The following is a 27,604-nucleotide window of genomic DNA, read 5'->3' on the forward strand; positions in this document are numbered from 1 at the left end:
CATAGTCTTTCGAGACTTAAGGTTGCCAACCATATATTAAGAGATATTTATCTCACTTTTTTACCAATGAAAGACAGTTAAGGCTGCAGTTTATACACACTTTCCTGGGAAGTCACAGTGGGTCTTAAATTTGAGTAAACATGCATAGAATTGTGCTGTAAAATTAATACAAACACATATATTAAAACCGCAAATAAAAATTGATGCTGGGGAAATATGATGTTTTCTTTAAGGCTGAGGAATATATTTACTGTATTTTTCTTTTTTGCTTGTCAGTTGTTATATATATATAAATCGTGGATTGTATTTAATAAAATCAAGTTGTACAGCACAATCCTAAATGTGTTTATTCTGAAGTAAGACCAACTATATTCAATGGGGCTTACCCCAGGGAAGTGCGCTTAGGACTTCCGTCTCAGTTTTTCTAAAAATTATTTTGCTTGTTTTATTGCATTGGACAACCTTTTATATTAGATGCTCCTGGGCAGTTTAGGAAATGGAAGATCGTTTATTAATGAAACGTCTATTATTGTATCTAATAAAAATTCTTGTGGGGAAAACCCACAAGAAAATAATACACGCCATTGGAGTAATATAAATGGTGTGCCCACACATACATACACACCAATTGATAATATATGTGCTGTACATAATAATAATAATACAGGTATCTATATACCGCCTTTCTTGGTCTTTATTCAAGACAGTTTACATAGGCAGGCTATTTAAATCCCCGTAGGGATTTTTACAATTGAAAGAAGTTTCTATCTTACAAGAACCAAAACATTCAGCTGTTTCTTTCTGATCTGGTTTCACATTCTGGCCTCCATCCTCCCATGCTCAGAGCAGATGGAATAACTTGTCTCAGCTTGTCAGCTGCTTCAAGGTCGCACGGTGCCGGTGGCCTCAAACAGGCGACCTTGTGGATGTTATCTTCAGGCAAATGGAGGCTCTACCCTCTAGACCAGACCTCCTGCCCTCTAGTCCAGATATGATAGATACACATATGCATGTATCTCTCTCTGTGTGTGTGCGCATATATACATGTATGAATGTATACATGCATGTGTATATATATATATGTGTGTGTATACAAGAATGCATGTGTGTGTACATGTACCTGTGTACATGCATGTGTGCATACGCATGTGTATACATGTGTGCATACCTGTATGTATGTGTGCACATGTACTTGTATACATGCATGTGTGTATACATATGTGTATACATGCATGTATATGTGTGTATGTATATGTGATGCGTGTGTGTAATTCACTCCTGCATCCCCCATTCCTCACGCAGCCATCGCTCCTCCCTGGGTGATGATTGATGTGATGGGCAGGGCGAGAGCGGTCCAGGAGATGACGCTGGAGCCCGGCGTTGCCACGGCAACCTTTGTTGCCGGCAGGGGAGGGCCCCGATTGGCCATCCCGGGCGTGACGTCACGCGGTCCTGGGAGGCTGATAAAGGAGCCCCGGCGCGCGGCTGCAGTGAGTAGCGCGAGTCTCCTGGGAGCAGTGCCGGTAGTCGGACTCAGCAGCGGCAGCGGCAGCGGCAGACACACAGCGGCAGCGGCGATGGCGAGCCCCCGAGAGGAGAGGTCAGGGTCCCTGGGCGGCGGGCAAGGGAGGGCGGCTGGCGGGCAGTGGGGCATCCCCTCCGCACGTGGCTCACGGATCCCAGTGGATCCGTTTTGATCCACCCACTAGCTCGATCCACTGGATCCACTGTGTCTGCAGGGGGGGCAGGATCCCCCCTTCTCCACCTCCTCCGATGCAGTGAGCATTTTAAAAATAGATTTCTGGTTCCTGGGATTTCCTTCCAGCGTCCAAAGTCCCGGCTGGGAGGAAGCCCCACACACCTGCCAGGTCGTCCCCCCACTGCCGTTTGTAGCCAAGGCTGGATTCGAACTCTGGACTCCCTGATTGCAAGTCCCAGGCTCCCCTTCAGTGCCTTCCTATGCATGCCTATTCCAACAGTGCAGCCCCAAGGGGTTCAGTGGGCTCTCTCCCTGGTAAGTGTGCGGAGGGTTTCAGCCAGCCTTGGCCACAGGCAGCCCAATCCGAGTCATGTCTACTCAGAAGTAAGTCCCACTGTGGTCAGTGGGGTTTACTCCCAGGTAAGGATTGCAGCCTGAGTGACACCAGCAATTCAAGAGCAGCTTGGGGTTGGTTTGCATCTTCTCCCCACTTTCAGAATCTTTCCACCTTCCTAATGCCCCCTCCGCCTTTTATAGCTGTGAATTTTAGGGTTGAGACCCTGATTCTACCCCCACCCCCTGGATCGAGCTCTTGGATACTGTAAACTTGGCAGTATGAAGGAATTTGGAGTTGTGGCATAGCGTGGCAATCCAGTCTTCTGGGTTTCCTCTCCATGGAACAATGGTGGTGCTTACAGAATAGAGGATGCTGGGATGTTTAGGTTCTTTGGTGGCAGTGGGGCCATGGCTACAGATTTGGAAAAGAAGACCCTTAGTGTGCCAAAGAGGGGAGGGTGGCAATTGGGGCACATGGGTTGTGTCCTGGTACACACTAGGGCAGTGAATGTTGATCTTTTCCATCTCATGGCACACTGAGAAGGCACTAAAATGATCATAAGAACAGCCCCACTGGATCAGGCCATTAGTCCAGCTTCCTGTATCTCACAGTGGCCCACGAAATGCCCCAGGGAGCACACCAGATAACAGGAGACCTGCATCCTGGTGCCCTCCCTTGCATCTGGCATTCTGACATAGCCCATTCCTAAAATCAAGGCACATCACCAGGTTTTTGACAATTGACAAGGCACACCATGCTGCCAGTGGGGGCTCACATCTCCCATTGGTCCTATTTATAAATGACTTTCCCCCAAATTCCTGTGGCACACCTGTGAACCACTCGTGACACACCAGTGTGCCACGGCACAGTGGTTGAAAATGGCTGCACTAGGGATTTGTGGATTACTTTCAAACCATTTGATGTGTCTGGACATAACCAAAGAGTCTTGTGGCATCCTAACTACTAGGATATTTATTTCCGTGTAAGCTTTTGTGTACAGTGATTTGCACAGCTCCTTCCCTCAATGTTCCTACTGGTTGATATATATTATTTGATTTTATTCCCCCCTCCCATTCCTCCATTGAGCTCTGAGTGGCTTTCTGGTCATCTTCCTCCACACCCATTGTATTTTCACAACAGCTCTGTGAGGTAAGCTCAGACTATCCCCAGATTGTTGGGGCAGGTGGAAAGCAGAACTGCAGGCAATGATTTCATTGAGGCCAGAGGGTTCATGACTGAGACTTGAGTCAGTAAGTTGTAGAATTTACCATCACCATGTTCTTAACTGCATATGAGACTGGAGAGATGGAGCAGGAAGTCGTGTCGAAAGTGAAACTTCCCTTTTGTTAAGACCCACAAATTCTGTTTCAGTTTCCTCCTCCCTACCCTTCAGAAGTGTCCTGTTTTGAAGTCTGAGAATGTATCATCCCAGAATTATTTGGGGGAAGGAACGTAGATCAGTGGTAGACCTCAGTGGCAGACCTTTGCAGGCAGACAGGTGTAACTTTGATCCGTGGTTTTTCCAGGTAGGACTGGGACTCTGGAGAGCAGTTGCTAGTCAGTGTAGAAGTGTGAAGGTTGGTTGCATTTGCTCTTTTGGGGAGGGAAGAGCACTCTGCACGTGCTCTGAAGCACAGGCTTCCTTTCTTGGTTAAGGCTGAGTCTTGTAACTTGAAAGCCCATTATGAGGCCCAATCCCTAGTGACTTTTGGAAGGGGCCTGAGCAGTATTTTCTAGTGCCAAAGCTCAGCCCTGAAACTTTTGAAGAGAATACTTCTGAGCATGCACGGAGTGCTTAATTGTAACTGTGAGGTTCTACATATTGAGAGAGTCAAAGGGCAAGTTTTCCAGTTAGACAGGGAGTCTTGGCACTCTTTGTTTGTTTGTTCATTTATTACACAGACTTCTTATCCTGCTTTTCATTTATGCAAGTTTTAAAGTCAACACATGTCATTTAAAGACTATAAAATACAATTAAAAAAACAAACAAACCCCAAATACAATCCTGTATAAGCATTACAAAACAGGAGACAGACTCAGCAAATTAAGCCACATAACAGTAAACCAATTAGAACCCAGCTGACCAGACTAGAGAAGTTAGAGAAAATTTGAGGCAGGCTTTTTGTCCTGCAAAGAGGAAGGTTATTAGTTGAAGATGAGAAAGGGCAGCTGAGAAGGAGGCATGGTGGAATTCCATAGACCAGGTGCCATCCCTGAGAAAGTCATCTCCTACATCCCAATCCAATATAACTCCACTGTTGGTGGGATGTGAGAGGGAGCTTCAGTGGGAGATCATCTGGGAGAAGGGGGTCCACTGTCAAAATAGGGCAAGAAAGTAAAAGCCTTCTCATACTAGCTGTTGAACCATCAGTCTGTTGAGAGATAAGGGAAGTAGAAGAGGAACAATGGGTAGCCTGGGCTCCATTTCCTTCCTAGTGTCTCAGCATCCCCACTCAGACAGATAGACAACAGGAGCATCCTTAGATGGCTTCTGTTGAACTCTGGGTAGCCAGAGGCTACACACAACTATAATGTTGATGTTTAAATATTAATAACTTTATTGTCAGTTGTGCAGGGGACACAAGACTATTAATTGCTTATAGTCCTTGACTGTCATGTAACTTTGGTGCTATAAATGATGTGGACTTGAGGGCATGGAAACCCAGAAGCTATATTGATTAGGAAGGTAGCCACAAATGGAAGAAAAAGAAGATACCTGCTCAACAGATAGATTTTTACATACAGTCATTCCAGATTGGTTTGGAGCAGGGGTCTCCAAACCCCGGCCCGGGGGCCAGATGTGGCCCGCGGCCAGCCTCTTTTCCCCTGAAAGCCCCTGGCCCACTTTGCCAAACATGACTGGAATTATGCTCTGGTTTGCATCTGGAGAGTGTTCTAAGGGCCAGAGAAGTTGAATGAATGAGCCCATTCATTCATTTATTCACACATCTAAGTTCCATCTCTAATTTAGTAATATAATTGTATAATTATATTTTTTTCAAAACTGTGCCAGGCATTTGATGCGGCCCTCTGGCCAAAAAGTTTGGAGACCCCTGATCTGGAGGGAGGTCCACTCCCATGAGGGTTACCAGCTTGCATCCCAGAAACCTTGCTTGCCTCTTTCTGTGAAAGAGAATGCAACTCTGGATTCTTGTGCCCACTGCTCTCCCAGCCCTGGTGTCCACCTTCCTTTCAAGGCACACAAGGGCAGGCATGACAGCATTGGGGGCTGGGTAAGAGGAGTTGCTTCCTTTAGTGACAGAACCGTTGTGTCCTGGACAACTATGTTCTGCTTTTTGCATCCCGGACATTTGGGTCCCAATACGTGTATATTCATATGAGATGTACCTTTTTATTTTTAAAACACACAGAGAGGGTTAGGGTTGGGATAAGAGGCTTAGGAAATATAACATGGGTTTTATTGCTCAGTTATAGTTTGTTGCCCAGTTATAGTAGATACAAATGACCGGGGTGCAAAAAAAAACAACCCAGATGCAAATGTTCAGGGATGCATTTGACCAGGGCGTAGTTGTCCAGGACGCAAATACCCTAGGGCTGCTTCCTTTTTCTTGGTCACAGAGCTATTGAAGTGACATGGATTGCAACTTGGCAACCCTAACAACTACTTCAAGACTCCCCTTATATAGTTATTACCTCTTGCAGAAATTCTGATGTATTTTATAGCATCTCTTTCTCTCCCTCCCTCCCTCCCCCTCAGCTTTGTCTGTAAGCTTGGGCACAGCCTGGAAGAGTGAAAGGTCTATTCTGCCATGTGCTCTCCCCTGCTCTAATTTTTCCCCACCTCCTGGCAAAAAGGGTGACGCTACAATCCTTAGCACAACCACGTGCTCCAGTTCTCATCCGTTCTCTGCTTGGAGCACATGAACCACAACTAAAATGGTTGTGCATGACGGCTCACCCTCATGCATACAACCTATATTTCACAGCTGTGGTGCAAGAAATTCTGGGTATTTTGCCCAGAATTGCTTGTTCAGCACTTTTAATGTTCCCAAACGTTTAGTCTGGACCAGGGGTGTCCAAAGTTTTTGGCAGGAGGGCCACATTGTCTCTCTGACACTGTGTTGGGGGCCGGGGGGAAAAAAGAATTAATTTACATTTAAAATTTGAATAAATTTACATGTTTACATAAATGAATATATTAAAGATGAACTTATATGAATGAATGAAGGTCTTGCAATAGCTCAAGGCATATAAAAAGCCTTGCACAAAGCAAGGCTGACCTTTCCTTTGCTGCCGCTACTGCATCACTGAAGTGAAACAGCAAGCAGTGGAGGAAGCCCTCATCCCACAGCTCACGCGAGAGGTCAAACAGTTGCCCTCACGCTGACAGCAGTTGCGTCAGGCCAGTGTGGGCTTCAACAAATCTCTGGAGGGCCAGAGGCTCATAGGAGACTTGGGGCTCCCTGAGGGCCGCATTGAGAGGCCTTGAGGGCCGCAAGTGGCCCCCGGGCCGGGGTTTGGGCACCCATGGTCTGGACCAGGGGTGTCCAAACCCCGGCCCGGGGGCCACTTGCGGCCCTCAAGGCCTCTCTATGTGGCCCTCAGGGAGCCCCTAGCCTCCAATGAGCCTCTGGCCCTCCAGAGATTTTTTGGAGCCCACACTGGCCCGACGCAACTGCTCTCAGCATGAGGGCAACTGTTTGGCCTCTCGAGTGAGCTGTGGGACGAGGACTTCCTCCACTGCTTGTTGTTTCACGTCTGTGATGCAGTAGCAGCAGGAAAGGAAAGGCCAGCCTTGCTTTGTGCAAGGCCTTTTATAGGCCTTGAACTACTGCAAGACCTTCATTCATTCATATAAGTTCATCTTTAATATATTCATTTATGTAAATTTATTCAAATTTGAAATGTAAATTAATTTGGCCCCCGACATGGTGTCAGAGAGATGATGTGGCCCTCCTGCCAAAAACTTTGGACACCCCTGGTCTGGACTATGGTCCTCTCCAGAATGAATTGTGCAGAACATAACATTTGTGTTGTTTATGTTGGGACACACAATCCAGCTCTACTTCCGATAGACCTCGTTATGCTTCTGGTACTAATTTTAAAAGCAGGTCCTGATAACAGAGAAAAAGTAAAGTGATCACTTTCTTTAATGCAACCAGCTGCATGAAAGCATCCAAGATGCCTGGTTAGGCAAGTGTGTGATTTTTGCTTCCATTATCTGTGTTTGAAGAAGGACCTTTTAAGGTCTGGAAGCTTGCAGCACTTTCAAAACGACTAGTGGAACCAGTAAGAGCTTTTTTATTGCTCTGTTTGGGGATCTGATAGCTGATCGGGCAAGAGATCTCATTTTTTTCATCCATTAGTCACTGTTAATGGATAAGGTAATATAATCCTCCTTTGCAGAACCTTGAACTCTGTTACATGAGAGGGAAACTACTTGGGTAGTTTGAAATGATGAGGAATGTGGAGCACTGGGTGAAAATTCCATTATTTATATAGTTGTGTTGAAAGCCTGGTTTTCTGCCCTGTTGGTCATAGTTATTTATTGACATATCTAGGGAAACTTGGAACTCTCTTGGTGGGATAAAGGTGGACCTCAAGGAATGGAACACATGTACTTCCCTTTCTATAGGATGCTGGCGTTGAGCTAAGCTCAGATTTTCAGATACTCTTCCATTCACAGAGGGCTGGCGTGGTGAAGATGCTGAGTGCTGGGTCTTTTCTTCAGAAGATCCACGCTCACATCCTGTTCAACCATGATTGACCTGGGAAAGTACTTGTCTCACTAGCCTGCCTCATGGAGTTGTGAAAAGAGAGGAAGTTGTGGAAGGCGCCTTGTGTGGAGAAAGGTGTTGTAGAAGTGATAGATGATAATGATTGAGGAGAAAAAGTCAGGTGTCTTAGGGCCCAGTTCTATCCAACTTTCCAGCACTGGTGCAACCACAATGCAGCCCCAAGATAATGGAACAAACATTCCCTTACCTTGAGGAGGCCTCTGTGACTGCTTTCCCACCACAGTAAGCAGTGCATGCTCCATTGTCACAGCTGCACTGGAAAATTGGATAGGATTGGGCCCCTAACCTGTTGTTTTTTTCAAATGTTCCCATTCCCCTTATTCATCTGAACAAGCCACCCCATCCTTCACTCCTCACCAGCCCAAGAACAGACTGAGGGTTCCAAATGTGTAAGGGAAATTGGGCTTGGGTGGATTATACACTTACCAACATGGTGTTGAACAGTATTCAGTATTCCTGGGTTCCCTTCTCGAGACAACGCATAGAAAGAAATCTTGGCATATGCTACTCTTTCTTTGCATGGTGGTTTTAAACAAAAACCGTAAGACTCAGAATGGAAGTGATTTTGGTGTGTATATGTAAGGAGGTGGCATTCTCTTTATTCACAGTTATGAATATGTTCTGGCATTTATTCACCGAAAGGCACTTAATGATTGGGCTCATAAAATGTTCTGAGACATACTGTTTTGTTTTGTTTTTTTAAGTCCTTAAAGGTTCCAAACCAACAGTTAAAACTAGAAAGTTGGATTTGTTAAATTTGGTGTTAAAACTTCCTCCCACCGTTCAGGTTGATCTTCTCCCCCTTCAGCATTGCAATTATCTTCATCCCATCCTTGCTCCTCACAATCTTGTTAGTTGCACTGGGTGAGAGATGGTCACTGTCCATGGAGACGTACTGAGCTTTGGTACTGCGTCGGGATTGGACCTTCCCCCATACTTGGATGCCCCAACCACTGTAACACAGTGGTCCTTTGCTGGCTTCTTTGTCAGGAATGAAGGAATGGGAAAGGTCACAGGAAGATTTAGTAGGAGGAAATTTGGCCTCCTTATAGATTTTCCTTGCCTGGGCACATTCCTCAAAACACTGCTGTCCTTCCTTATTTTTGAGGAGCAATTGTACAACGTGTCATGCAGGTAAGAAATATAACGGACTTGATCCTGGTGGATGGAAGCTACCTGGGAATGTTGAATCTGTAGAAACCTGTCACTTTGGCAGTAGCCAATGGTGTGTAGTCGCAATGTGTGGAGGATGCAAGACCGGTCCATCCATGAGCCCAACAAGAGTTCGCCTCAGGTAGCAGATTGGCAGTGGGTATTCATCTCTGTCTGCCTACTTGCCTCCACTGCTTCTCCCACTTACACTCCCTGAACTGGAAAAGGAAGCGGGGGACAGAGAGGAGAAGGAAATGTGGAATGGAGTGCTGAACCAGAACATTGAAGAGTGGAGCAGAGGGTAGCACATCATTGTGTGTGTGTGTGGGGGGGGTGCGTTGAGGCAGCATCTGGCATGCCACTTCAACCTTGGGTTGAAGTCTTGGGCTGATCTGGGGGGATGTATTAAAAATCACGTATGTCGCGTGTCTCAGTGTAGACGAGGGAAAAGACATGTCCAGGATCATGGGTTCCAAGCATTTTTTTTTTAAAAAAGTAAACAAATTCTGCACTAACAGAATTTTACAACCACTGATCATTTGTGCAAATGAATCAAATCTGACTGTATTTGTGTTTTTGGTGTGTGATGTTTTCTGCTTTTTTGATGGGAAACGAAACAACCCAGGACACTGAACTCAGAAATAGAAACTAGAAATACATCCTGAAATATTTCTAAGATTCCCCCTTTCTCTTGCCCTCCACGGTAGCTTCTTAGATTTCACCAGGCACTGCATTTTAAAATGATCTAGGAAGTCAGTCTGAAAGGCTAGAAACTTGTCGTTCAAATACAACAAGAAAAAATGAAAGCAAAGAGTTTCGGGATTTCTTAGCTCAAAACCTGCACTTGGCAGGTTGTGATTATGAAATTGTGGCCTGCGCCACGCCTGGACATACCACTTCCTTGTTCCATACCAAGAAGCACCTGTCACTTTGTTGACTCACTAGCAGTCACAAACTGATCTGCAACCCTTATTGTTGTCAGGCTCACTACTACAATAACCCCCCAGGGTCAGTTATCATTGTGTCATTTTTATGACTGGGGCCATGAGATTAAGAGATAATAGCTTGCTCTGCTGCAGTTCCCAGGAGCTGAGATCCATGAGTGTTTCTCTTTTGAGTGGGTTAGGGTTGGCTGTAGCCCTGCTTCTGTCCAGTCTTGTGTTCTGTCCAGGGCTTGTGTTCGCAGTGGTACAAGAAGGCCTACAGGCCTAGAGCACCTTCTCCGCTTCCATGATCCCTACTATGCCTGCAGTATGTCTGTTGGGTCTGTGACGTGTGCCTGATGTACGCATCAGCACCACCGGAAACAGTCGGAACTTAAGAATGGCTTTGCTGCATCAGATCAATGTGACACCTTGTTCAGATTCTGTCCCCAACCCAGCAGACACTTCTGGAAGCACAAACGTAGGGGCACAATGGTGATAGCACCCCCTCTTGTCAACCCTTGGTATAATCATTCATGACTCGTTCTTCCGAAAGACCTGCTTTGTTCCATCACAACAAAGGTCTAGCTACGGTCAGCCTTTTTCCCCCTGCAGCAACCATTCAGATACCTCTGGGAGCGCACCAGCAGAGTAGGATGGCGATGATGGCTACCTTTGTCTGTCCCCCAGGTCAGGAGTAGTGCTGACGCAGAGATCCGGTGTGCAGCACCTTCCCAGTTCAAAGAGTTGCCACATTCCACTGCCTTCTTGTACAATAATTTGTCGTCCGAGCATGACCAGTGCTTCAGGGAAGGATGACATTGCAGCACAGCTCGGAAGGGGTTAGCCAATCCCTGTTAGGTTAGCATGCCTGTTGTTTTCTCCTTGTGTATGGGCAAAGGTGCAAGCTCCTTTCGGTGTGGCTGCTCCTGGTCTCCCACCCCCTCCTACTCAGCCCCTTCCCCCCCTCTCCATTTCCCTGCAGTGGCACAGTTTTCTTCCTTTCCCTCCTCCCTTCAGCTTGCATCACAGCCCTTCCCACAGGCAGGGAGCCAATGGGGATGTCTGCTGCTATCACACCCCTGCAGCCAAGAGGCCAATCAGAAGCCCCAGGTGTTGACACGACCTCTTTTTTCCTGCCAGAATTGCAAAGGTGAAGTTATGATGCAAGGAACCAACATCCTGGCATGACCCGGTGTGCAGGTGGCACAGTTACATCTTGCATTTTGCCTTCTCTGCCCCCGTGTTCTTCCTCATCAGTTCATTCCTATCGCCCTCAATCTGAGACCCATAATCTTCTGTTTGCCAGTGCCCAAGGGCTTCTCTTCCTCCTAACTGGTTCAGCATATGCTTCATCTATCCCTGGGAAATCTCTGGCTATGGGAGGCAAAACTCCATAGCCTTTTGGTTCAATCCAGCAGGGCTTTTTTTAAAAAAAAATGAATGATGAAAGTTGGTGTGCTTGTTTTCTTTAAGAAGAAATGGACTACACATGGGATTTGGGAATGTTATGGCTACCCAAAGGTGCAATGGTTTTGCAGCATTGTTTCATTGTGCACTTGGTGGCCTGGAGTCAATATGAGCGCTCCCCCCCCCCCAGTTCATTACACCCTGCAGTTGATTGTGAGAACAGATCCTGTGTCTTTCTGGAGAATTGCACAAGCTAGTCAGGTTGGATTGGATTCATTCTGGCCATGGAGCATTTTGTCTCCTCTGGCTCTGGGTATCAGTTGCAAATAGCAGTCAATGACCCTGCAGTGTGGAGCAAAATGTCCAGCCTGTGTGTGTGCTCAGGAAGGAGTAGCCATCAAAGAGCTAAGCGGCTGTCAGTCATTAACTCAGGGGGTGTGCTTGGGAGGGAGTTCCTGAAGCAGCGACACAGGGAAGTAAGAGAAAGTCACTTGTGCAGCTCTCCAGGGAGGGGATGAATACTGACTATGATGCTAGGCATATGCAGAGCAGCCATAACTCAGTGATAAGAGCATGTGCCTTTAGGGCTGGCTTATCCATAGGGCAACTGTGGTGGCCATCTTAGGCAGCAGATTAGTGGGGGATCTCCAGCTCTGTCTGCCCACTCACTCCTCTGCTCTTCCTGTCGCTCCCTGAACTGGAAAAGGAAGAGGGGGGTGGAATGGAAGAAGAAGTGTGGATGAGATGAGGATAGCAGGTTAGAGCGCCTCCAGAAAAGCTCTTGGCCAGCACCCTTCTCTCTGCCACACTTCCTCTTCCGCTCCACCCTCTTCTTCATTTTCTGGTCCAGGGAGTGGGAGGAGTAGAGTCTTATACATCAGCAGGTTAAAGGCGACAGCATTTGGCATCCTGCTTCAGGTGCCAGGACGTCTTGGGCCATTGTGTGTCTTATCTATGCATTGCAGAGAGTCCCAGGGTCAAACCTCTAGCATGTAAGGCAGAGTGCAGTCAATCCTTGGTAACTGAACAAAAGAACAGCCCCACTGTTACCCTGCACATGCTTGATCTTGTCTGATCTTAGAAGCTAAGCAGGGTCAGGACTGGTTAATACTTGGATGGGAGACCACCTTGGAATACCAGGTGCTGTAGGCTTATACCATAGTCTTTCGAGACTGAAGGTTGCCAGCCAAACTGGATCAGGCCATAGGCCCATCTAGTCCAGCTTCCTGTATCTCACAGCAGCCCACCAAATGCCCCAGGGAGCACACCAGATAAGTTCCCACAGATTCCCTTACCTGCTGGAGCACACTGCCTGTTCTCATGCTATCTGCTTACCTGCTGTGCACATGCCATCTGCTGCCTGTTCTCGGCTATCTGAGGCCATTCTGAAGCTATCCGCAGCATCCACTGCCATCCTGCAGCTATTCGTGGTGGCCATTCTGAAACCATGGCAGCATTTTGGATCTATCCTTGTCATTCTGAAGCTCTCCACAGCCAATCTGAAGCATCCGTGGCCATTTTTAAGCTTCTGCAGCCATCCTGAAGCTGTCTGCCTATTGATTCCACAGGATCAATGATTCCACATCCACTGATTCTGTATCCTCTGGCTTTTCCAGGAACCTAACCCCAGAGGAGAACAAGATTTGACTCTATAAATTCAAGCATAAATACTAATATTAATAATAGACAAGATAACAGTTGAAAAACTGCAACGAGCCACATTCCTAGGAGCATTGAACATTATATGGTGATACCTCACCAATTCTTAAACTCTTGGGTAGAGTCTGGACTAGTGAGCACCCAAAAATCCCAGTACAAACGTCTGGTGGGCTTTGACACCACCCTCAACATTTGGTGGGCTGTGACACCACTGTATAATAACTTCCAGTTATAAGGAGTAGGTAGCGTGCACTGGTAATGATCTCCACCTGATACTTTGGTGAGTCACTGCTTGTGAAGAATAGAAAATATGAGGCCTGATGACTCTGTCTTTGGCAGTTGGGCACTGCAGTCAACAAAGGATGAGTGTACCTGGGTATCAGCCAGCTTTGATGCCCCTCAAGATGACTCATCCCCCTCCTTTTATTCTCACAACACTCCTGTGAAGCGGGTTAGACCAAGAGACGATGACTGCCCAAGGTCACCCAATAAGACTAAGCAAGATTGGAACACCAATCTCTCAAAACCCAAGACTCACAACTACATCACCCTGGCAAACACCTCCATTAAACCTGTTTAGTTGCAAGTGTCTTTTTTTTTCTTGGAGGACTGCTGTGCCTTTAACAGGTGCGTAACAAGCAGTCGCCCCCTCATGGGATGCTGTTGTTAGCAGGGATATTTAGTGATGGGTAGATCTACCCCTGCTCGATTTGCTTCCATTACGAGCATAGGAGCCTTGCCAAAAAAAAGCCCTACCGGATTTGCAAGCCAAAGCAAACATAAAAAGAAGGGCGTAAATGACGCCAACATGTTGTCATGGGCAGAGCAAAGTCAAATAAGATGATTGCTCCTAGCCGTCTCTCCCTTTTCCCATTTCTGTGTCCATAACCCTGTGGGCTTTCTTATCACGCAACTTCTGGGCCTGTGTTGATGTTTATGCCGCCCCATGCTTATTTCAATGGGATGACTGTTTGGGCATTGATGTTCAGCGAGAGCCGGTGGCTGTTCTGCACACTTGTCTGTGTTTAGGTAGCTGGCATCAGACTGCTCATCCTGCAGAAGGAGTCAGATCACATTTTTTTTTTTTTTGTCAGCATGGGTGTTTGGGTGGATTCCTAGAAGCAGCAGGCAAAATACAGCCAAACAAATGGAGATGCTTCACTCCTCTCTGACCTTGCCTTGAAGGATGCAGCAAAACTTGTCTTGTGTTCTTATGATGCAATGATTTTCCGCTTTACGTTTTTGTTGCAATAACCCAATTCCAGTAAAGGACATGTCAGTGAATAAAAGCATGTGGATATACTTTGCAGGATGCTTGTTGGGGTGTGTGTGTGTGTGTGTGTGAGAGAGAGAGAGAGAGAGAGAGAGACACACACACACACACACACACACACACACACACACACACACACACACACACACACACACGCGGAGAAAGAAGAACTGGTTCAGATGACTCACAGAGCCAGGATTAAACCATCGTTTCTTGCCATGTCCCCTAGGCCTGGGCAGGAGTGCTCACCCCTCCCTCCTTACTTAAGGGAAGAAATAATTTCACGTGATTGTGATTCAGTTTCAATAATTGGTTTGTAGCAAACCACGATTGGCAATGATGTGCCAACGGACCAATCCTGGCTTGTCCTAACCATAGTTCTCAAAAGAAACCTTGATCTGAAACCCTTTTTTTCCTTCTCTAAACTTGTTAGAACAAGCAACCATCCGTTGGTTGATGCCTGGTTCTGGCTTGTTACGAACCATGAGCAGAAGTAGTAGTAGTAGTAATAATAATAATAATAATAATAATTAATAATTAATAATAATAAATAATACAGGTATTTATATACTGCCTTTCAGTATATAAAGGCGTCAGATTTCTCCTCAGACTTTAATTCAAGGCAGGCTTGAATTTACATAGGCAGGCTATACTAAATCCCAATAGGGATTTTTACAATTGAAGAAGGTTCTGTCTTTCAAGAACCACAACATTTCAGATGGATCTTTAATGATCTGATATTGCATTCTGGCCTCCATTTTCCTCCCACACAGGCTGACAGCGGCCAAAGAGCAGGTGGAATAACTCAGTATAACTTGGCTCGGCTTGTCAGCTGCTTTAAGCTCTCGCCATTCATGGTGCCAGTGACCTCGAACTGGTGACCTTCGGATGTTATCTTCAGGCAAATGGAGGCTCTAACCTCTAGACCAGACCTCCTGCCCAAGTAGAATTACTCTTGTGCATGAAGAATACATATGTATGTTTGTGGGGCTAGAGGACTTTTGCAAAAGTATGACTCAGTCTTGGATTTGCATGATATCTGAACTAGTCTAGAACGACATAGAGAGAGGGTTGTTGGCTGCTGCTTCCTTGTCCCTTGTGTGCCCTACCCACAGAGCAATCTCCCTGTGGGCCACTGCCCTGAAAAGGACCTTTTGGTTTTTCCACCCATTACTGAGGTGGGTCATGTTTCTGCTGTGGAAACTTTTTAGTCAAGTTGAATGATGTGATGTGACCTTTATGTCAGTAACATCCGGTGGGTTTGAGGCTTTCCCCTCCAGATGTGCGGAGGAGGTTTGGTTGTATGGGGCTTCCTGTGATGGGATGGAGGGGTTCCTGGTTTGCTTAGATCTCCCAGGAGTGTATTTATAAAACCATGCATGAGAAAGTAGATCAAGAGAATGTTCTCTCCTCTCTTGATGCCCCCCCTAAGTGACACTGGCAGTAGTAGATACAGGATGGGCAGAAGTTCTGTACCCCGTACACAATTTATTCAGGGAACTTGTTGCCATAAATGTGCTAGGATCTTTACTGGCTTCTTAGAGTCCAGCTAGCTGACGTCACAGTAATTTTCCTGTGCAAAAACTGCCAAAGAGGAGTAGGTACATTTATGGTGGAGGAAAGGCTAGTTAGTCCTCCATATTCAGAGCAGGCTTCCTTCTAGTACTGCACAAGCCCCTGGTCTATCCAGCTGTTGGTTGCAAATCTCCTGGGTTCCAGGCAGGTATTTTAGATAGTCCTTTCTAGAAATGTCGAATGTTGAATCTGGGAACACATACAAAGCATGTGTTCTGCCACAGAGCCACGGCCCTTCTCCCCTGCTATGCTTTTCGGCTTTGCAGGTGCATCTGGTTGGCCAGTGAGGGCCAAAAAAAGATGGAGCCTTCTGTCTGATCCAGCAGGGCTCTTCTTACATTTATGGTTGAAATGAGATGAGGCTGTAAGGAAACTGTGTTCAGCTATATGAAAAGGGAGCCTCTGCCCGAGATGGACGTGGCTGAGCACAGCTTAGCTCACTCCTGCAACCCACGTGGCTTTGTGCAAACCAAGAAAGTCTGTTGATTTTTTGAGAGGAAACTGGTGTTCTGGACATGGAAACTTGGAAACCTTCTGGGCATGCTGCCAGAAGGGAGTTATAAGGCAGAGGGTATTTGTTAGTAGGGCTGGACCCCACACGGCGTTCCCCTTGCCTTCCCCTTGCCTCCAATCATTACTTTCCCTTTCTGTGGGAGCCTGGCAACTCTACTCCTGCCAGACGGTCAACTTCCGTTGCTGGCTCTCATGCCTTTGCCTTGCACAATGGGAGCATCCTCTGTAGACACGATCAGATGATGATGTTGATTGTCTCCAGGGAAGCTTCCCCAGGCAATTCCTCAGTACTAAGCTGCTGTTCAGGGCACAGGAGCCAGATGGGTCCAAAAAGTCACTTGCATGAGTGCAGATCTTTGTTTCGATCCCAGCCCCAGAGCCCAATGTGGCTCCTTGCTGGTGTGGCAAAATGTACTCTGCACATGCTCAGAGATGCTCTCAGTCTTATTGCTTCCTGGGCCAGTCCAAACATATTCTGGGGCTCAAATGCAGCCCTCTTGGTAAGGAAGGTCATTTCATTTCATCGGAAAGCATCAGGCTGGAATTAGAGCAAAGCAGCTCTCCTGAGAATCTGCTCAGGAATGTGGCCTGTGGGTCGGGTGGGAGGATCTGTTCTCAAGCCTACCAGCTGACCTTGCCTGAAGCCGTCTTGTTTAAAAAACTCCTGTCTGTTTGGGTTCTGTCCTTGCCCGACCCTCCTTCTCCTCACCTGCATTCCCATGAGAATGCTGAACTTGGCTGTGATGAGTATTATGGCCTAGGTCAGGGGTCTCCAATCCCCGGCCCAGGGGCCAGATGCGGCTCACGGTGAGCTTCTGTCTGGCCCATGGACAGCCTTTTGTCCCCTGAAAGCCTCTGGCCCACTTGGCCGAACAAGACTGGAACTATGCTCTGCTTGTGTCTGGAGGGTGTTCTAAGGGCCAGAGAGGTTGAATGAATGAGCCCATTCATTCATTTATTCACTCATCTAAGTTCCATCTCTTTATTTATTTTAATTTTATATTTAAATTTTTTTCAGCCCCCAACACCATGCCAGATATTTGATGCAGCCCTCTGGCCAAAAAGTTTGGAGACCCCTGGCCTAGGTGATGCATAGCTTTCGGGATTCCCCAATCCTCCTTTCGTTTGGTTTTGAATGTGCATTTGGATGGCAGAGGTGGGCACGCGGAGGCTGAACATGGCTGAGAGAGCAGCATGTGACCTATGGTGCAGAGGAGATGTGAGGCTCACTGGGAGGGTTTATTTTGTTTAATAAGATAATCAGATGTTCTTCCCAAGGGTATGCCTACCTCCGCTTCTCTCCCCTTCCCCTTTAGCTGGAGATGCTAAGATCTGCATGCCAAAAGGTCTGTTTTACCACTAAGGACACAATCCTAACCCCTTATGTCAGTGCTTTCCAGCAGTGACATAAGGGCAATACAACTCTAAGGTAAGGGAACAAACCTTCCCTTATTTTGAGGAGGCCTCCGTGAGTGACACCCAACTGCAGGATGCAGCACATGTCCCATTGGCCACCGCTGTGCCAGTGCTGGAAAGCACTAAAGGGTTAGGATTGCACCCTAAGTGTGTTTCTGCCCCATGAAGAAATCAAGTCTCATTTTGTCTCTTCCTGTCAGAACAACCTTCCCCCTGTTGATTTTTGTTGGTTGCCACAACACCCTGAATGTCCTGTTCTCTCCTGGCCCCCAACCCACTTTAACATTGTAGTTAAGCTCCTGTATATGTCAAGTTAATAGCACTTCTGAACGTATGCAGAGTACATTTTCTTTCACAAGCACAGAAAACCCAGATATGGCAGCTATTCAGCAGTTAAGGAGAAAACACTCTTAACATGCTCAGTGGAATTTATTATTCCTTCACCAGTTCCTTGAGAGAACGTGTGAAGTGCATAATCACAACCTGTCCCAAATGTCTAGGGGCAGTGGCTGAATCATCCGTCCATGTTAGATGAATCAGCACCTATCTTTTTAGAATCCAGACTTTGAAGGGAGGGTAGGACTTAAAGAGAAATGGGCAGGATGGCATGTATCTCTATCCCAGTCATTTAAAAAATGAATGAATAAATAAATAAAACCCTCTGGGCAGGTGAACTAATTTTTATTTAATTGCTACCAGTTAAACCCAACCTTCTGCTTTCATAGAACTGCTGTACTTTTCAGTTGCCAACAGACCAGAAAAACCAAGCCTGACCTACCTTGTGCTTTTAATAGCAACTCAGAATGGAGGAACTGAGTGATGAATCTTTTCAAGGTACAGAGATAATAGGCATTAGCTCCTACTGATGTCGGCAGATCCCTGTGGCTGTTAAAGACACAAGCACAGAAGCCTGTAACAAAAGTTGGCAACTTTAGCTGCACTGAGCACTTTGGCAGGTTTTACTGCAGGCTGTATGTGGGCAGGAACTTGAAGCATGTTGGTGCCTTAATTTGAAACAAAGATTAAATATGATAATATCTGTGGTTGTGTGCGAAGTGCATTTCTCCATCCCCTGAAGAACTGCAGCCAGCTCCCACACAACGGACTCTGTTTCCTTCCCCTTTGTTGACTCTTCTATGGTGAGTTATAAACTGTAAGCTTCTTGGGGCAGGGATCTGATCTCTTTTCTTTATGAAGCTCCGTACACACTAATCTGGAACTAGGGCCAAGAGGATGTTTCTTCCTGGCACCTTTAAAATATAAAATGGTTCTTTTCAGAAATAGACCTGTGTTCCCTCACTGTCGGAAGCAGCCAGGGTTCCAGTCTCTGACTGTTCTGTGCTGAGTCACAGCAGTCTGAGCTTCAACCAACTGCAGCATGGACAAGCACAGAATCGCTGCATTGGATGTTTATGGCAAGGGGGGGGGGAATGAGCATAGCAATTAAATGGAGTCTGCAGATAGAAAATGTTTAAAAAAAAAGCCCAGCAGAATGAATGCCTCTGTTGATCTGCTTGGCAGAAGGAACAACAGAGAGCACAAGGTTTATAGGAGCCTTTATAGTGGCCATGTGACTCCATTAACATTTTCCAAGAGGGGCAGGTCTGGAAGCTGCTTCTTTGGAGAAACCAGACCACGGCAGGCCAAATTGTGGGAGCCTGGATCTGATTTTGAGCAACCCTGGAACATGGGCAATAGAGGCTCACCTGAGCATGTGCAGAATGCATGTTGTTCATCACTGAATAGCCCCAACCAGTACTTATGTGTCTGGAATTAACCCATTTCTGCCCAACCCACAGGTGTACGCATTTGATCCCTGTTGTGTATATGCAACGTTGGGCAGAAATGGCTTAAACAGGGGTGTGGTGGGATAGGGGAGAGTTGCATCTCCAGGTGCAACTTGCAGGCAAGTGTTTCTCTGTTCCTTTTCAGTCATTTTTTTTTTACTGATTCTAGTTTTTTGCTTCATTGAATCAGATAATCTAAAAAGAGAGTGAGAGAGGAAAAAAAAGGTGGACCAAAATGTAAGGAAATAAGACTCTGTGCATGCTCAACAGTACTTCCTCCTTATTATCAGTTCACATGCCCCAAGGCGGAATGTGACACCAAAACAGGGGTGCCTAGGCTAAGAGCAGCCATTTCTTCTGAAACATAGTGGAGGGGGCATCAAGGAAGCTAAGGGTGGAGCTTGGGGTAGAACATGTGAGGATAGAAGGCAGCGCTGACTAGTGGTGTGGGAAAGTGGTCAGGTTGGGAGCAACCTGGCTTGTGCCTGGAGCCTCAAGAGTGGAGCCTGATGAAGGTAGGCAGAGCTGGTGGCCAGAATTCTCAAGCTATGCAGAAAATAGCCTGCTTTCCCCCTTAATTCCAAACCCCCCCCCCACCTTGAGCTATTTTTTCCTCTTAAGGCAGCAGCCTGCAAAGAGGCACAGCAGGGGCTGTGAAAAATCTTGCTCCTTCCAAGACAGAGTTTAATAGGTTTAGAGAAGGAATTAAAGGGTGATATCCGCAGGGCAGCGCTGGAACACAGAGATTTCCATGCACCGCTGAGCCCTTTCATCACCTTCCACGCCTTTCATGCCTGCTCCAGAATCTCCCAATTTCAATAGAGTCCTTTCCGTTTTGGTTCTGATCACTTAGCGTCTTTGCTGGTGGAAAATGGCCGCATTAACCTCAAGCTGCCAAATCTGGGGGTCTGAGATGGCCCTGGTGCCCTTTAAGGGGTGCATAGAAAAGAGACATGCAGTGACATTCCATCCCATGGTTTCTACCACCATGGTTAGATAGTCCCCTTTATGCAAAAGCAACAAGATTTTGAAGATCTGTTGTAGTCTGGAGCTGCCTCTTTTCAAACGTTCTGCTCTCCAGAAATGTTTCCAGATTGATTTGTCTGTCAGGAACCCCTTTGAGCCAGCAACCGAGCTTCCCACATTGCCAAGGATTCCGGGTTGTATGTCCTAGATGCACTCTCAGTTTGTGCAAGGGAATAGGGAGGCCTGCCTAGTTTTTGCTCCATGTGAATTGAGAATATGCCTTAGGATAGCCCCAATGTGCTCTGATTGGCCATGGCTGAGAAGTCATTTCCCAGGCTGTTCTCAGTCATCTCAGGCCTTTTAATTTGTCCCGTACAATCCATGTACAGGGAATACTCTGTACATCCTCAGAGGCGACAAAGACAGGTCTCTGCTCCCAAAGAGTTTACAATCTAACATTTTCATTGAGGAACATCTGACAGGTGTCCTGTGTGTGCGGTTTCAACATCACTATGTTCCGTCACTCTCCACTGGCTTAAAATAAAGCCATTTCCGAGGCTTTTGGAGAGGAAATCTGATTTCCTGGGGTGGTTTCAATTTGGAAGGAATTTAAATTTGTGCTCTTTATACTGTCTCTTTTGCTTCCTTGGTGTGTACAGGACGTGCACTCACACAATTCCTACCCAGTAAAACCAAGTTCCTTTTCTGCTGACTGCCCTGTTGATTCTGAGCCTGCTTTGTGTGACAGTGATCTGTTATAATTGTTGAGCAGGAGCAATAATTTAGGTTAGTTCCTGCCTGAACACATCCAGTCATATGATGAACCTTGGAAGAGCTCATGCAGCAAACTCTTTCTCATTCACTTACCCAAAGGCTGATGCTGTGTTACTGTTGTGTGTGAGTGGTACTCCACCCCAGAAGTGGTGACTCTTGCAGACAATCATCCTAGACATTACTCATTTGCTAGCTTTTTCCCTTAAGGGTGAATTTTCATTTTTGTTGATGTCATACTGCCCCAATTCTCAGGATTGCAGAGACGCAGTTGTCTCCCCATTGCAATTTGGAGCCAGCTTAGCAGAAGAGGCAACCTGGCCTGCTCCTGTGTCTTTAACAGCAATCTGCAGGCAAAGCTTCTCATGACATGGAGGGAAGCTAGCTCATTTTCTGTGGGCACAGGAGTAAAGATTGGTGAAAATGCTGCAGGCCTAGCTCTGTGTGGAAGTAAGCTGCAAGGCTGCCACAAGTATCTATTACACAGCCCCTGTGAAATCACTGATTAGTGCCAACACCCCTTTTGCCCATCACTGTGTCACATGATGCAGTTGGTACCAGTGCTCATCCTTGAAAAGAGGGGACTGGGATTAGGAGCTGAAATGGTCTAGCCATCCTGTGGTGTGAAAATTGTCAATTGCTTAATGGTCTTAGTGGTCAGTTGCTTAGTGGTCTTTGAACTGGTGACATTTGCAGGACAGCCACAAGGGGGTGCAATGGTAAGGAAGTCCTGTAGATGAGCCCCTGGATGCCACAGCAGCCTTTCTCACTGTGTCTTCAGGTAGATGAGTAGCTCCAGGAGGGTTTGTCTGTGGGTTAGCTTCTGTGATGGAAAGCTACACAGGGAATGGCCACGGAGCTGGTTTGCCAAGTGGAAATTTCCACCACTATGGCTTAGTTTGTTGAAATGGCCCAAAGGCAAGGGTGGAGGAGGCAGGAGGGATATAAATTTCTTAACAGTGGCGTAGCTAGAGGGGGTGCAGAGAACTAAGTTTTGCAGGGAGCCTCACTGCAGCGTGCAAGTGGCCCTCCCCTTTGGAGTCATTCCGGGCTAGAGGAGCAAAATCAAAACAGTGGCATTTGCCTCTGTTTTGCTGCCCTCTCCCTGAATGGCTCAGAAGGGGAGGGCCCACTTGCATGTTGCAGTGAGGTTCCCTGCAAAACTTAGTGCTTTGCACCCACTCTAGCTATGCCACTGCTTCTTGATGTTCCTCTTTAAAGGCCTGGGTGCCTGGGGGAAAAGGGTTTCTTCATAACAGAAGCAAGAACAGTGGAGTGCCCTTCATTTCACAATAATATTTCCATCCTTTGTGCAGATGCAGACTGGAGGAGTCTCTGAGCATACACTACTCCCCCGCCAACTGTGAAAAGGGAATCTGAAAGCAAAATACCTCCTTTCACACCACTGTGAGAAGTGGTGTGGTGTAGGATCTAGAGTACTGGGCCAGGACTCCGGGGAGATATTGGATCCCACCCCTGACTTCATAGTGCTCTGGGCTTGTTGACATCTCCTGGCCTACCTCCAAGTGTTGCTGTGTGTGTGTTTTGTTGTTTAAAGAGCCAATAATGCTCCCCTGAGCTGCTTGGTGGAAAAAAATAAGAATATAAATGTAATAACTAAAGTAACGGTGGCAAACTGCTGTTGTTTCAGTCCACCCTTTGTTTTAAGGATTTTCTGGGATTATAGTGCAAGGAATGAGGTGCTTTGAACACTTGATTTGTTTATCTGAATGCCAAATAACTGTGAAGCAGGCAATTAACAAACAGAATTGAAATGGAGGTGGGGAAGTGCCCTTTGCATGGAATTTGGAATATTTTGACTGTGGAAGAGGAGATCCTGTGTGCTTCTAAAATGCTTTCCATTCATTTTGAAACATTCTTTGGGGTTGAAAAGATCAACAAATCTAAGATACAAAGCCTTTAGGATTAACTAGCAGGGGTGTGTATATGTGAGTGTGTACATACCTGCTGCCCTCCGGTGGCATGAAGTTAGTCCTGCACCTGTGTGTCCATTTGTGAGCCCTGCACTAACCTGCTCAACTAACTACCTGTGTCTCTCCTTCTCCCAGGTACACTTACGAGGACTGCAAGCGGACGGCAGATATGCTACTGTCCAAGACCAAGCACCGACCTAGGGTGGCCATCATCTGTGGCTCTGGCCTAGGAGGACTGGCTGACCTTTTGATGGACCAAGTGGTATTTGAATACAGCAAGATCCCCAACTTTCCCAAGAGCACAGGTAGGGCCAGATTAGAATTGGCGAGTCTGAATGTGCTGCCTGTATAAAGCAGCATGTGGAGAGGAGGTGGGGCAGCAGCAGACAATATAATAATCCTTTCTTGGTCTGACTTCAGTTCTAGGCCATGCCGGGAAGTTGATCTTTGGAAATCTCAGTGGGACACCGACTGTGGTCATGCAGGGCCGTTTCCACATGTATGAAGGTTACCCGCTCTGGAAGGTGAGCCATTTGAAAGCCAGACCTGAAATTCTTGTATTATTTATAAATAAATAATTATTATAAATAAATTATAAATTATATAATAATTATTATTATAAATAATTATATAAATAAATAATAATTTATTTTGTCCCATGTATAATTTTATCAACCTCAATTGTGTCCCTCCACAGCCATCTTTTTAAACAAGCAAAGACCAAAAACTGTTTTGAAAGTACCCAAAACTTTAACCGTCCTTTGTATTTGTTTTTCACATTTTTAAGCTGCCCTTCCTCCAAAAAGCTCAGGGTGGTGCACATAGTTCCTCCCCGCATTTGGTCCTCACAACATCCCTGTAAGGTAGATGAGGCTGAGAGATAGTGACTGGCCCTTGGCACCCCAGGGTGTTTCATGGCTGAGCGGGGATTTGAACCTGGATTTTCTAGATTCAAGTCTACTTCCTGAACCACTACACCATCCTGGCTCTCCAACCCTGGTTCCAGCCCTTTGATCGTTTTGGTTGTCTTCTTCTGCACTTTCCCCAGCTCTGCAATGTCTTTATGGAAACGACCAAAACTGTACACAGTATTCCAAATGTGACTGCCCCAGAGATTATGTGGGAGTAAGATTTCTCTTACTCAGCTGCTTTCCACACTCAAAATGTCCATCTCCATGGTCATTTGGTGGATGATGCAGCAACCTGGAGAAGATAACCGTCAGGGTTGCAGCGAGTTCAGGAGATCCTTGTTCATGGTTCTGGATGTGGTTAGGAGCCTACTCTAGAGAAAACCTGAGACCAGACATCCTGCCCTGATTAAATGGACAAACCCTTCAGTGTTTCCTTCCACTCTCCCTTCCAGGTGACCTTCCCAGTACGGATCTTCCATCTCATTGGCGTGGAGACCCTTATCGTCACCAATGCGGCTGGAGGGCTCAACCCTGATTACAAAGTAGGAGACATCATGGTGATCCGCGATCACATCAACATGCCTGGTTTTGCTGGGCAGAACCCCTTGATGGGGCCTAATGAGGAGAGGTAAGTAGGAGTTATTGTCCCTTTTTCTATTGCACCCGGGACTCACACTCTCAGGCCCAGAACAAACGTGCCAAAACCCATGTGGAAATCCTCACTTCCTATGGAATAACTGCACGTTTGGATGCAAAACCCTTGTGGGTTTCCTCATCTGTGAGTTTAGTCCCATGGAGTAAGCCAAGTACATTTTTCACTTAGTCTATGAGTTTGGAGTATTCCACTTAGGTTTTGAATGTATGGTTGGAAAATGTGTGGTTGCCAATATCTGTGAATTTGAGGAGATGAGGTAGTGCCCTAGACTGTCTCTTACAGCTCCACCAGAGGAAAGAGGATGCTGACAGGTAATCCATATGTCCCCCAAGAGCCTTGAAGAGTCAATTTCTCTCAGTTTTCCTCACAAATTGCTGCTTCTCCACTTGCATTGGTCCCTTTGCTGACAGTGTTCAACATGGGTCTTCCTTCCTTCACTTGGTTCACAGAGAGACAGTCTTCCAAAACATGGCTGAAGACACAGGAGGGCCGTGTGAGCCCTGGGGGTTTCAATTGAAGTAACAGCCTTGGTTGGGGGGGGGGCACATTCAAAAGTCGTGAAACAGTGACAATTGTCAGAGGTACTGGGCTCAACCTTTGCTGCGTGCGTACAAACTGTTAACGCTTCATCAAATAAAATGTCTCCGTCTGACCTCTGGCCAAACAAAAGGCAACTTGTAACCCCTTCTCAACATAAAAAGAATAGAGTAGAAGGGTTGCACTGTCACTGTGTTGAGTGGTACTTACTCCCAGGAAAGCGCATGTAGGATGGATGCCACTCCTCCTTTAAAAAAGCCACCCCCTCACCCTCTCTGTGACTGTTCACCTGTACGTGTTTGTCTCTTACCAATCCGATCCTCCTCCCTGTTCGCTCTCACAGGTTTGGGGTGCGTTTTCCGGCCATGTCCGATGCCTACAACAAAGAACTGCGGAAGATGGCACTCTCTGTCGGGGCAGAGATTGGTTGCGCCGACATCTTGCGTGAAGGAGTCTATTGCGCCTTGGGAGGGCCCAACTATGAGACCATCGCTGAGTGCAGCTTCTTGCAGCGACTCGGTGTCGATGCTGTGGGTCAGTCTGGGGCAGAGTTAAGGGGCAGTACTTGTGTGTGAAGAGCTTTAGGAATCTTTACCTAGCCCAGCTTACCACAGTTTCTGTAGTGCTGCTTGTGTATTCTTTCTTCCCTTTGCCAGGTTGCCAGAAAATAGTGCTTTTACTTCACAATATGAAACACAAGGGATTGTGTCCGCAGTGTACGTTACTGGTCCTGACTGTTAGGATCTCATAGGTTACCACCCACCTCAATTCCTCTGTGACCCTGCTTCAAGTTCAGAATGTACAGAAAAATGCTTTTAGGATTCTGAAGGCCTCCATGTTGGCAATTCAAAATGGCTGTTGTCTTGTCAACCAGTTCATCAAGCAGAACCTGGCTAATGAATCTTGACACTTATAATGAGTTCATATTCAAGCTCCGCATAAAACGGGCACCTTGTGCCAAGGTTATTATATTGTGCAAACTTGGTTTCAGGGATGGAGGAAATGGCTTGCTACTCTTTCTTGTGTAGGGATCCACAAATTTTGTCTTGGCTTTCATGTGAGGTAGCCCTTACTGAGGGGCTGTACCACTGCAGAATGCCTGTTAGGGATGGGGTTGCCTGGTAATTCCCACATATAAAAACTCCATTCCTGAAGAAAGCTAACCTGCAACAGAGAAGAATTGTAGCCCAGTCTTCTCCCTCAGGCCCTTTTTTTTCTGAGAGTATATGAAGCCTCAGAAAATTCAGTTGTGCAGTTTCCTTCCCAACCTTCTAGACAGGTTATACCATGTGAGTCACCTGAATGTACAAGTCTAATTCCCCTCCCCTTTCCTTCCTCCAGGTATGAGCACAGTCCCTGAAGTGATTGTCGCCCGCCATTGTGGCATGCGTGTCTTTGGGTTCTCCCTCATCACCAACAAATCTGTCCTAGACTACGAAAGCAAGGAGAAGGCCAGCCACGCGGAGGTGCTGGAAGCCAGCCACCACAGTGCCCGCACCCTCGAGAAACTGGTCTCCCTCATGGTGCAGCGCATTGAGCGGAACAACAACTTGGCCTAGCACACGGATTGGGTCGGCCCACCACAGACCCCTTGCCACTTGCTTTCTGGCGGGGAGCAGGCGCCTCGCAATTAGGATCGTTCACACAAGGCCGGGCAAGAAGAACCTGTTTGACTCCCTCACCCCCCAAATATCCCCCACCCCTTGTCCAATCCTGCTGCTAAGTTTTCTGCCATCAGATGGTATCCCAAATGTTTGTTCTGCTCTGCTGCCCCGACAGTCTTTGGCCTCAATGGATCATCCATTCCTATATTTCATCTCTGTTCTCCGATGCAATGGTCTGTCTGTCTGTCTCTCTGTCTCTCCTTTTCTGTGTTCCTGGATCTCGTCACTGCATTGAGACCATGTGTAGCTTTTTCTGGGCCAGTAAGATATGTGTCACTCACTCAATTATTCTATGGCCTTTACAAACTTTTAATTTATTCAGAATGTTGATAACATGCTACTAAGCCCTGAGGGCTTCCATTTTGGCAGTTCCAAATGGTTGCTCTCTTATCAACAGGTTCCTCAGGTTGAGCCTGGCTAATGAATTCCTGCCAGGCTGCTTCTTTGTTCCTAACAGCTAGGACTCCATTTCCTGGATGCTGCAATGTCCATCTCACCTTAGGAAATCTTTAGTCTGATCTCCAGTTGCTACAAAGTGGTTTGTTTTCCCTCATGCCCCAAGATGGTCACTGAACTAATGTTCATTTCTGCTTGTCTCTTTGGAGTCCTTAGTTTCTCTTCACGAGTTTCTGTTCCTTCTCAGCTCTGTTGAGGGAGAACTTT

At 46.6% G+C, this 27,604-nt stretch overlaps 1 protein-coding gene across 1 annotated transcript; it reads left to right on the forward strand.

Moving 5' to 3' along the window:
* The first annotated feature begins 1,563 nt into the window (after positions 1 to 1,563).
* On the forward strand, positions 1,564 to 27,470 carry PNP (purine nucleoside phosphorylase). The gene is made up of 6 exons (XM_066629090.1): positions 1,564 to 1,600; positions 23,310 to 23,479; positions 23,595 to 23,698; positions 24,538 to 24,713; positions 25,621 to 25,811; positions 26,619 to 27,470. Exons 1-6 carry the CDS (start codon positions 1,578 to 1,580, stop codon positions 26,834 to 26,836), a joined length of 882 nt encoding a protein of 293 aa, XP_066485187.1. The 5' UTR covers positions 1,564 to 1,577; the 3' UTR covers positions 26,837 to 27,470.
* Positions 27,471 to 27,604: the final 134 nt, after the last annotated feature.

This window comes from Tiliqua scincoides, chromosome 5 (assembly GCF_035046505.1).
Source record: "Tiliqua scincoides isolate rTilSci1 chromosome 5, rTilSci1.hap2, whole genome shotgun sequence".
NCBI classification, from domain to species: Eukaryota; Metazoa; Chordata; class Lepidosauria; order Squamata; family Scincidae; genus Tiliqua; species Tiliqua scincoides.

What these genes read in the sequence shown, in the direction of transcription:
- PNP (XM_066629090.1), top strand. Translation starts at nt 1,578, where the DNA reads ATGGCGAGCCCCCGAGAGGAGAG. An exon ending in AAGGTTACCCGCTCTGGAAG is followed by an intron (nt 23,699 to 24,537) that starts GTGAGCCATTTG and finishes TCTCCCTTCCAG; the next exon opens with GTGACCTTCCCAGTACGGAT. An exon ending in ATGGGGCCTAATGAGGAGAG is followed by an intron (nt 24,714 to 25,620) that starts GTAAGTAGGAGT and finishes TCGCTCTCACAG; the next exon opens with GTTTGGGGTGCGTTTTCCGG.